The sequence below is a fragment of the Megascapheus bottae genome, chromosome X (assembly GCF_031878675.1).
Source record: "Megascapheus bottae isolate mThoBot1 chromosome X, mThoBot2.hap1, whole genome shotgun sequence".
Classification (NCBI taxonomy): Eukaryota; Metazoa; Chordata; class Mammalia; order Rodentia; family Geomyidae; genus Megascapheus; species Megascapheus bottae.
The window spans coordinates 9,426,194-9,438,277 of record NC_143547.1 but is presented as its reverse complement, the minus strand read 5'-3'; the positions used below and the strand labels follow the sequence as shown (position 1 = coordinate 9,438,277).

Below are 12,084 nucleotides of genomic sequence, written 5' to 3'. Positions count from 1 at the left end.
TGTAAAATAGTGATTCCTCTTCTTCTAACTTAGGGCAAGTGATTCAAATAGGCCCTAATATTTAACACAGGGTGGTCTGCATATTCACAAATGATAATGTTTTCCTTGAACAATCCAGGGGAAGGAAACATATCTTTATTGACTTCAACTGGCTACCTGTTTTGGGTAGAATTATGGTCCCATTCTAATTCCTAGGATCCTGTCAATACATTGTTGCTCAGGAAAAAAAGAACTTTGCAGATGTAATTAAAGTTAAAGACTTTAAGATATGGCTCTAATACTGGATTATCCAGATAGACCTTGTCTAATCATGTAAGTCCTTAAAAGAAAAAAAAAACTTTTTGGTTAGAGTCAGAGACTGTACAGAGAGGAAGCCAGGGAGATTCAAAGGAGGAGGATTTAGAGCTCTTGTAGAGGTTATATGCTCTCGGCAACACTCAGCTTAAAGGTAAGGACATTATCCCTTCAAAATATAGGCAGGGATCTCAGGGAACTTGGAAAGAGTTTATTCTTTGGGACTCTTGATAAGAGCATAGTATACACAAATAGTGATGTGTATTCTTAGGGATTGTCCCCTCTCTTCTCATCTTTCAAAACTCTTCCTTTTAGCCAAAAAAGTTTTCAAAACTTTAGTATATGGTCATTTAGAAGGCTTAAAACCACTGAGCGAGGCGGCACGGTAGCTCATGCCTATAATCCTAGCTACTCAGTAGGCTGAGATTTGAGGATCACAGTTCAAAGCTAGCCCTGGCACTAAAGAACGTGACCTTTTTATCTCCAATTAATCACTAGAAAATGGGAAGTGGCAAAGTGGCATTGTGGCTCAAGAGGTAGGGTAATAGCCTTGAGCTGAAGAGCTTAGGGACAATGCCCAGACCCAAAGTTCAAGCCCCATGACCTACAAAAAAAATCAATACCAGGTAATGAAAACATGTTGTATTGAGGTGGGCAACACAGGAATGAATGAATGAAAGGTAAGTAAATGAAGTGTTGTGTTCAACAATCACTACGTAAAAAATAAACTTTGTAACTTGTGGGTGGGGACAAGGAGGGAGAAAATGTGGAGAATAAAGGAAGAAGTGACATTGTCAAGAAGCATTGTACAGATAACCTGACTTATGGAATTGTAACCCCTTATGCAACTACTTAACAAGTAAAAGTTGTTCTTAATTAATAGATAATACCCTTTAAGTATGAAATTTGAATACATTTGAAATTTTAAAAAAGCAGCTAGACACCAGTGGCTCATGCCTATAGTGCTACTCGAGATTGAAATCTAGGGATTGTGGTTTTCAAAGAAAAGTTTGTGAGTCACTTATTTCCAATTAATGGCAAAACACCAGAAGTGGAGGTATGGCTCAGGTAGTAGAGCACCAGTCTTGAATAGTGCCCAGAGGGAGTTCAAGCCCCAGTACTAGCACACAGACAAAAAAGCTACCAAGTGAACAATTTTCTAACACTAATAGACAAAGAAAACAAAGAAACCAACCATTGGCTAAAAGTCAAGCCCAATGGATCTATGAAAACTTCAACAAGGATCACTGAATCATCATATCTCAGATACATGGCCTCCCCTTATGGAATTGTAACCCCTTATGCAACTACTTAACAAGTAAAAGTTGTTCTTAATTAATAGATAATACCCTTTAAGTATGAAATTTGAATACATTTGAAATTTTAAAAAAGCAGCTAGACACCAGTGGCTCATGCCTATAGTGCTACTCGAGATTGAAATCTAGGGATTGTGGTTTTCAAAGAAAAGTTTGTGAGTCACTTATTTCCAATTAATGGCAAAACACCAGAAGTGGAGGTATGGCTCAGGTAGTAGAGCACCAGTCTTGAATAGTGCCCAGAGGGAGTTCAAGCCCCAGTACTAGCACACAGACAAAAAAGCTACCAAGTGAACAATTTTCTAACACTAATAGACAAAGAAAACAAAGAAACCAACCATTGGCTAAAAGTCAAGCCCAATGGATCTATGAAAACTTCAACAAGGATCACTGAATCATCATATCTCAGATACATGGCCTCCCCACTCCTGAACTCACCCCTCCTCCACTAGAGCTCCTATTGATTCCAAGTCCCACTGACACCTTCATTATCCCCAGAGCTGATGTTAAGCAGCTGTACCAGCAGAGCCGACCAGTTGTCAGGGCCACTACTTTTTTTCTGTTTGTTCAGGGCCCAAGCCAATCCAGCTGTTAAACATTTTGTACAACTCATTTATGCTAACAAGTTGATTATATATGGAGCTTTTTGTTCTCTGATGTGATCTCACCTGTGATAATTTCAATATGTGTTTGTGAACATGTTTTTTTCACCCACTGCCCATGAAGAAATGGAGTAAATCTGGGGACTGGTAGCTCACACCCTTAATCCTAGATATTCAGGAGGCTGAGATATCAACATCAAGGTTCAAAGCCAGCCCAAGCAGTGAAGTCTGTGAGGCTATGGTTCAAAGTAGTAGAGCACTAATTTTCAGCTAAAAATATTCAAGGACAGTGCACAGGCCCTCCCTGAGTTCAATCCCCATGACCTACAAGACAGAGACAGAGACAGAGGGAATTGAAATTATTTTACTCACGATTACAAATGGATGGGCTTCCCTTAGCAATTCGCTTCTAAAAAATAAAATGTACCAGGATAGAGAAAAAGAGATCTATTTTTGTGGTTGTTGTTTGTAATGTACTATGTGAAGTTATTTTTGATAAAAAAAAACAATAAAGTGGCATGATTATTTACTATAGCTAAGATACAGAACCAACCTAGATGCCCCTCAGTAGATAAATGGATCAAGAAAATGTGGAATAAACAAAAACTATATAATGAGTGATTGTTGTTCTTAATGTACTATTTTATTTCTCATCTCTTTTGTTGTCCCTTGGTTATTCTCATATATGTATAGTATCTTACCTTGTAATCTGGTATATTGTATATGCATTTATGTGTTTATTTGAAATAGGAAAGGGAAGGGGGGAAAAGATGAGAGGAGGGAGTGGGGGAGGGAAATGGGGACAAAAACATGAGAAGGGGTATCAATGTGTGTGAAGTAATGCTCCTTCTGTCGGGAATATAACTGTAACCCCTCTATTAATTACAATAAAATATATGAAAAACAATGTGGCATACATGTACCTATGAATTCTATGCTTCCATCACAAAGAATGATATTGCCCCACGAGTAAGGAATGCAAAGATTTTGGAAAAAATATTAAGTGAAGTAAGCCAGACCCAAAGAAACATAGACTCCATGATTTCCCTCATTTGTAATAAGCAGGATATGTCTAGGATAGACCTAGCAGAGGATCACAATAGCTCAGCAGCTATGTACATATAACCATATAAAATGATGCTAATCAAAATGAACTCCATGACATGGAAACAAGAGGGTTTGTTGTTGCTGTTGTTGTTGTTAATGTACTGTATGAAATTATTTCTTTTTTTCTTCCATTTTTTCCTTTGGTGCTTTAAATTCTTCTCACTATGACTTTGGGTTCCTCCAGAATCCTAGAGAAGGATTTAATAGAGAAGATATGGAGCAGCCTCATGTCAAATCTCAAAATATTTGGGGATCAAATTATACTAGAAAATGGAACTGATAAAAGGAATGTAATGCCAAAATACAATAACCTGAAGGAAATGCAATGATGCTCTGATTTCCTTGGACTATATAAAGTAGATATACATCAGGCTAAATTTCATATTTTACTTATCAAGTCCTAAAGAAAGTCTAGGGAATTTGAATTGGGAAAACCATCAAGTCATCTATTGCCTTCTTACTAATATCCTGCAGATCACATCACTTACATTCTGTGCTATACATAATTCCATCAAACAAAAAACTTCTGGGTAGGACTATATTTTTTATCAACATATGATGTGTTCTTTACATATTTTTAGAGATAAAGAGAATTCAGATGGTTTCGTCATAGTAGAATGAGAGTGAGTTAACAGGGAGGCTGGCTTAAAAGCATTTCTGTCAGAGAAGAGGATTCTGAGGGAAAGAAATTATTTTTGACTCTAGCCAAGCAGTTAAGCAATTCCTCTATTTTTAAGCAAATTTGATGAAGTGACAATTCTAAAAGCCAATCCCTAAAAATATACCTTTAGGGGTGACCATCCAATTAATTTCATTCTTGCTGACATTTCCCATTGCCTTAGAAACTTCTGAATGCACATCAGCACTGTGAAAATAAAGGTACTTATCTCCTAGTCCCACAAAGAAACAAAAATGTATTTCGAGACTTTTTGGAAATATTTTGAGATTTTTTGGAAATATAATCACAATGCTGCTCCAAATAAACTAGTAAAAAGGAGCAAAGCCAGAATCTTAACCACTCAATTAACTTAAGAATTTTCAGATCTAAAAGATATCCATTAAAGCATGTAGGCATTATGGAGCTAAAATAGTCTACAATACCTAAAAAGTACCAGTCAGATAGTTCTTAAAAAGAAAGGAAAAAAAACAATCCTAATACTTTGTCATGGAAATATTATCTTAAATTTCTTAATGTTGTTTTCTCTGAATTAGTCTAAGAAAAGAAAAATTACAAATATTACACTGACTTTCATTCTTGGAGAATTTTTTCTAAACATTCACCAATTTAATGTTTGTGAAAAAGGTAGAATCCACTCTTTGTATTCACAGGTTCCATAATTACAAGTCAGAAAAATAAGGAACCTCTACATATACAGACTTGTTGTTATCATTCCCTAAACAATAGACTATGTGAAGTTTTTACATAATATTTGCAATATATTAATATTATAATTAATGTAGAGATAATTAAAGTTAAACCAGGAGGTGTGCATAAGTTATATGCAAATGATACATCATTTTCTATAAGAAACTTGAGTATCCTTGGACTTTTGCAGGATATTCTAGAACCAATCTCTCACCAGGAATGATTCTTTGTTTTCTCTTGACAGAGAAAAATAACTACAGGAATGAAATAATTTGCCTGTGCCCATAAAGTCACTCAGCATTTTTCCAACGCATGAATAAAATATTAGGAATACTAAAGAGCATTTGAATCTGACAACCCTTCAGCATCTTGGGCTAATGTTCAAGATGATACATTTAGAGGTTTTACAATTAGCATCCCAGGCCCTAGTACACACCCAAATGAAGAAAAATGCTTGGGCATTGAAGAATTAAACAGGCAATATCTCCAATACGGAAAAGCTCTAGATAAAGGACAGGATAATTTAGAAGACAGTGACAATTCTGCTATAAGTCGGTGGTAATAAAGATCTTGAAACATAAGTTTATCTGCTCCATGGAAGGAAAAGGGAATCACAGAAACAGCAGGACAAAGCATGAACTAATGCAACAATGATACTCACTTGACACTATGTTGGAAATGAACTATACAACTTAGGGGGAGGGGAGTAGGGAAGGGTGAGTGGGAGAGAATGAAGGAGAGGGTTGAAAACAAATATACTCATTACCTTATATAACTGTAACCTCCCCCTCATCACCTGTACAATCAATATATTTATAAAAAGAAAATAATTTTCTAAAGTCTTCAGATTTGACTGATCAGATTTTAGAAGCCAAAATATAATATCTCAACTGAATAATTTAGATTGGGAGATTGGGAAATAATGCAATGAAGGTATAGAATCAAGGACTGTGGGGCAGATGGCTTTAGATCATTAGCTATCATTAACAAAGACATTCTAAAGCATCTGCCTTCTTCCTTTGTGCTTTGGACTGAAGTCAGGGATAGGGAAGGTCCTGACTTAGCGTTGGGCCTACTCAATCCTTAAATCACTAACTTCCAGGAAGCCTTATTGTTGCATACCTTAGAAAGGTTTGAATGGCAGATGACAGGGATGGCCAGAAGGAAGCATAAAAGGGAAATGTGGTGATACCACTATAAGCCAACGGAGGGCAAGAAGGCCTAAAGTTTGTAAAATCTAAAGCGTAGTAGGGAGTTGAAAGGGAGACTAACAAGATTCTAATATTTTTGTTCTGGGGTTTGAACTCTAGACATGGATGCTGTCTATGAGCTCTTCAACTCAAGAGTGGGAAGGGAAGGGAAGGGAAGGGCAGGGCAGGGAAAGGAAGGGAAGGGGGAAAACACCGAAATGGCAACAGTATGAGGGCAAAATAAAACACTCCCCATATCCAAAGTTGAATAGGAAACTAGGTCCATGTGAAGAGAAGAACAGAGAGTACCCAGGGGGAGATGACAGAGGCAGCTGGAGAAGGGAGAAAGTCTATATGCTCCAGTGTTTGAGCACAAGCTCTTCCCTAATCATTGGTTGACCACTAATCTGTGCATACATAGAAATAATCACCATACATGAGCCTAAAAGATAAAAAAAGACCTTAACAGTAAGAAAAACCAGAGCCGCACACTGTAAGGGAGACACATTGTGCAAATAATTCCAGGAAAATCACTTTTTAAAAACCTCAGAAAACCAAAATCAGAATCCAGAGTTGGTACACGAATTAGCTAAAATGCCATTTTCAATAAATAAAAATTATGCTATACAAAGAAAAATTGGGGTAGAGTCAATATATAGAAATTAACTCTAAATGAAGGGCAGGGGTGGGGTGAGAGAAATGGGGACCAAGACATAAGAAAGGTTATCAAAGTTGTAAAGTAATGCATCTTCTATCTGGTGAATATCATGTAACCCTTCTATTAATTACAATAAAAACACATGAAAAAAATTAACTCTGAATGAACCCAGATACTAGATTTGACCAAGGTTATAAAGTGATCATTATAAGTTCCTTCAAAAAACAAACCTATATTTTAAAAATTCATGGCAAATATCATGACAATGACTCAACACACAACCACAGCAGAAAAACAGAAACTATAAAAGAAAGTAAATGGAAATTCTGGAGTTGAAAACAGATCAATAGAAATTATCCAATCTAGAGAACAAAGAATGAAAGAAATGGAGAAGTAGGTCCCAGAAGAGTCTGATCCCAGGAGCCAAAAACACCAGCAGGCAAAACAAATATAATCTAAACCTAAGCTGAATAATTTCTCAATTATAAGTCTTTTATTAATGAAAATAACAATACATAGGATCCCAGAGTGGAAACGAGGATAAAATGAACTGTAGATTGTAAAATCCTTTATGGTACATTGTAACCCTAATAATTGTTAGTTGCTATCATCATCATTAGCAGCAGCAGCAGCAGCAGCAGCAACATTATTATCATCAGCATCACCACCACCACCACCACCATCATCATCATCATCATCAATAGACAACAACATTTTGCTAGGGGAAGAAAGCCTTGGCTAGAAAACACAACTCAAAAGTTTTTAAGGAAATTGTCCTACTTAATAGAGGAGCAGTTCCTATAGGAGATGGAGAAAAATACAGCAAATTATACTTGCTGTTGGGTAAAAAATATGGCTAGCAGGATTTTTTTGACCTACCTCAAAAATAATTTCTAATTGTTTCCCAATCATACAATTTCTTCTATATGTTTATTCATGCTTATTTCTTACTTCCTGCTTTTTAAAAAAAGATTCTTCAAGTTTCTACCTGAGCATGAAAATCTAGGAAATTTTCTTCTATATGTGTATTCTTAAGTGTAGAAATAACTTCAAATTTTTTCATCCTAATAATCCTTCTACAAGTTAGTTAGAAATAACTTTTTAACATCCTTATAAGCTTTCCTTCTTTCTCTATTCCAGGAATGGGAACCTGGAATTACATGGAGGATCTAAATCACACAATTTCAGCAATAAGAATTGGGAAAACATAATAGAAATTTTGCTACTCTGACTTGAGAGAAATTATAAGGTTCAATCTAAAGAGAATCCACCCCTCCAAATGTATTTATTGATTTCACTCTTTTTTTCAATACTTACTCTGTTTTAGGGACAGCTTTTCTTAGCCAGAAGAAATCAGACTGTGCTAAATACTTTCGGGTTTGCAGGACGTTGCCAAAGTAGTCCGATTCTGAAAATTTGATCTAAATAAAAGAAACCACAACATCATTGTTCTAAGTAAACATGAGAGATGTCCCTAAAAATAGACGTTAGCACGTAAAGGAGCAAACAGAAGAGTTGTGGGCTTCTCCACATCTCTCAGTCACAACTACTTAAGCCAGGATTCACAAAGCCATGAAATTTAATTTTTAACATAAAGGCTCAAAAATTGATATAGTCATACATGGATCACAGTTTAAAAAAAGAGAAGCTGTAATCATTTACAGTGTGTTCCATTTACTTTATAATTGAAAAATCTGTCTTAACCTTTACCAAACATATTATCTTAGGTTTGATATTTCTTGGCTCACAAGTTCATGATCTTTTCTAAAATGTGTACTTTATTTGTCACATAAGATTGTTCTAATAACAGTTGGTTTAATCAGCTGAAACCACATTTAGCTTATAGATGATGATTTAGTCAAATGTTAAAATCCAATCTACTGTAATCAGCATTTGTTCATAAAGGGGAAAAAAGTAAAAACAATTCAGAGAACTATTTTCTACCTGAAGTGCAATGGAATCACCAAAATAATTTAATTATTAACAGAATTCATCTATTAACAGTCAAAAAGGGCTTGGATTACTAAAAATTAATGAAATTATAAAGACAAATTATAGGTTATAAATTGCATGGGAATAAAGGAAGTTGATAACTCACAAAAATGTTTTCTTTTACTAAGACAGAAAAGCACAAATTTATTGTGCTTCTTTCTCTTTTAATTTATCAGTGCTAGGGATATAACCCAGTGCCTTATAGGTTTTGGGTAACAACTCTGACACTGGGCTGTATCCCCAGCTCTTTTCTTTTTTCTTTTTTTGGAGGAGAGGAGAAGGGCAAACAGTTTCAATCTTTATAATGTTGTGCATCCAAAACTAACAATATTTAACCTGGCAATTGGTATTATTAACAATGTAACATCAAAAATGACGATTTTTAGTGACTTCTAATGCTTTAGTAGCAAAAATAAACATATTTAAAAATAAAACATATAAAACAGAAAAGAAAGCAAACAAAAAAATAAACTATATATAACTATGCCAGCTAAAAAACACATTTGAACAAGTGACTAACCAAGAGAACTTAAGTTCTTATTACAAGTCATTTTGATTACTTTAAACCAGTCTTGAAGATGAAAATCATACAATGCATGTATATGAAAACCAAAGCCTTTGATTATAGATATGAATTTGTACATACATGTGTACATACAGGGGGATGTATGCAATACACAGGCCCTGTTTATTGATCGGTGTCAATTGACATCAATTTCCTCCCTAAGACCCAGTGGGTATTGTGAATGGGGAGATATTTTTGTGAAGCAGTCATTTTAATCATCAACTATGGGAGCCAGACCAAGGCATAAAAGAAGGTGTAAAACAATTGCAAGATTATACTGAATGACAAAAAGCTAAAGCCATTTCCTCTAAAATCAGGAATGAGACAAGGATGCCCACTCTCTCCACTTCCTTTTAACAGAGTATTAGAATTCCTAGCCAGAGCAATAAGGTAAGAAGCAAGCATAAAGGGGATCCAAATAGGGAAAGAGGAAGTGAAACTCTTCCCCCTTTGCAGATGACATGATTCTGTACTTAAGAACCCTATAGACTCCACTCCTAAGCTGCTTGAGCTGATCCAAAACTTTGGCAAGGTACCAGGCTATAAAATTAACCCTCAAAAATCAACTGCCTTCCTCTATGCCGACAGTGAAAGGAACGAGGCAGCAATCAGGAAAGCAACTGTTTTTGCAATAGCCTCACAGAAAGTAAAGTAGGAATTAACTAAGAATGTAAAGGACCTTTTGATGAAAACTTTAAAACCCTGAAAAGGGAAATTAAAGCAGAACTAAGGAAATGGAAAAATCTCCCATGCTCCTGGATTGGAAGAATTAACATTGTGAAAATGGCAATCTTGCCAAAGGCTATCTACAAATTCAATGCAATACCAATCAATATCCCAATGCCATTCTTTATAGAAATAGAAGAGGCAATCCAAAATTTCATATGGAATAATAAAAGATCCCGTATAGCAAAAACACTTCTTAACAGAAAGAACAGCGCAGGAGGAATTTCAGTACCAAACATTACACTCTATTACAGAGCTATAATGACCAAAACAGCTTGGTACTGGCACAAGAATAGGCCTGAAGACCAATGGAATAGAATTGAGGACCCAGATATTAACCCAAAGATATATGGCCAGCTAATCGCTAATAAGGGAGCAAAAAAATAGAATTGAACAAAGACAGATTCTTCAACAAGTGGTACTGGCAGAACTGGTTAGGAACCTGCAGAAAACTAAAGTTGGATCCTTCTTTGTCACCCTGCATCAGGATTAACTCCAAATGGATCAAAGACGTTGAGGTAAAAGCAGATACACTGAAAACTTTACAAGAAAAATAGGAGTTGCACTAGGTCTCCTTGGCACAGGTCAAAATTTTCTTAATAAGGACCCAGAAACACAACAAATCAAAGGAAGTGTGGGACTGTATTAAACTGCAGAGCTTCTGTATGGCAAAGGACATAGCTAGCAAACTAACTAGAAAGCGTACAGAGTGGGAGAATATCTTCACTAACCATACAATAGACAAAGGACTCATAGCTAAAATATATCAACAGCTCAAAAAATTGAATCATCCAAAAAAACAACCATCTCATTAAAAGATGAGCCAAAGACTTTCTAAAGAGAGTCTTCTCTGAAGAAGAAATAAGAATGGCCTATAGACACATGAAGAAATGCTCGACATCTCTGGCCATAAAAGAAATGCAAATCAAAACAACTCTAAGATTCCACCTCACTCCAGTTAGAATGGCCATGATCAAAATATCTAATAGAAAGAGATGCTGGAGGGGATGTGGCCAGGAGGGATCACTACTACAATGTTGGTGGGAGTGCAAACTCATTCAACCACTATGGAAAGCAGTATGGCAGTTCCTCAAAAGACTAAACATAGAGCTCCCCTATGACCCAGCAATTCCACTACTTGGCATTTACCCAATGATCCAGAAACAAGGACATACTAAATCCACTAGCACAATGATGTTCACTGCAGCATTATTTACCATAGCAAAGATATGGAACCAACCGTGATGCCCCTCAGCAGATCACGAAAATGTGGTATTTTATACACAATGGAATTCCATGCTGCTGTCAGAACGACATCACCCCATTTGTAGGGAAATGGAAAGACTTAGAAAAAATCATATTAAGTGAAGTAAGCCAGACTCAAAGGAACTTAGGCTCAATGGTTTCTCTCATTTGTCATAATCAATAGAAACCTTGGGCCCTCCTATCAGAGATTTACAATAGAACAATACCTAGATACATAAAGCCATATAGTATGACACTAAATAAAAGGACCTCCAGGATATAAAAACAAAATCCCTATAAGGAGTGATTGTAGTCCTTAATGTACTATGTTATCTTTCATCTCTTTTGCTGTCCCTTGGTTATCTCATATTGTTATTGTATTTTACCTTGTTATCTGATATATTGTATATGTTTATTTGGTTATTTCAAATCGGATAGGGAAGAGGGGAAAACAAGATGAGGGGCGTGGGTGGGGAAATGGGAACCAAGACATGAGAAACAGTATCACCTTCTATCTGGTGAATATAATGTAACCCTTCTAATAATTACAATAAAAATATATGAAAAAAAGAAAGACGATAAGGGAAATGGGGACCAAGACATGAGTAAGGGTATCAATGTTTGTGAAGTAATGCACCTTCTATCTGGTGAATATAATGTAACCTTCTAATTATTACAATAAAAGATATATAAAAAACAATTGCAAGTACATGGAGAAAGGCACAAGGGAAGTTGTGGGTTACTGAAAGTCTTGGTGTTCTGCTTTGCCTAAATTGTTCTTCATCAAAATCATCAGGTAGGATAGAGGGAGCAGATCAATAAATCATGGCCTATTCACATAATAGAAAGTATATGAGGGGTCCAGGTGTTTGGCCTAGTGGTAGAGTGCTTGCCTAGAATGCATGAAGACCTGGCTTTGATTCCTCAGTAGCACATACACAGAAAAAAGGCTGTAAGTATTGCTGAGGCTCAAGTGGTAGAGTGCTAGACTTGAGAAAGCCCAAGGATAGGGCTCAGACCCTG

General features: G+C 36.0%; 1 protein-coding gene across 1 annotated transcript in view; it reads right to left on the bottom strand.

Annotated features, from left to right (window-relative positions):
- Nucleotides 1-12,084, bottom strand: part of Phex (phosphate regulating endopeptidase X-linked) — a 207,322-nt gene that overhangs the window by 49,953 nt on the left and 145,285 nt on the right. The window contains exon 14 of the mRNA XM_090326178.1: nucleotides 7,851-7,954. Within this exon, the coding sequence (XP_090182304.1) occupies nucleotides 7,851-7,954 (104 nt within the window). The remainder of the gene's footprint in view (nucleotides 1-7,850; nucleotides 7,955-12,084) is intronic.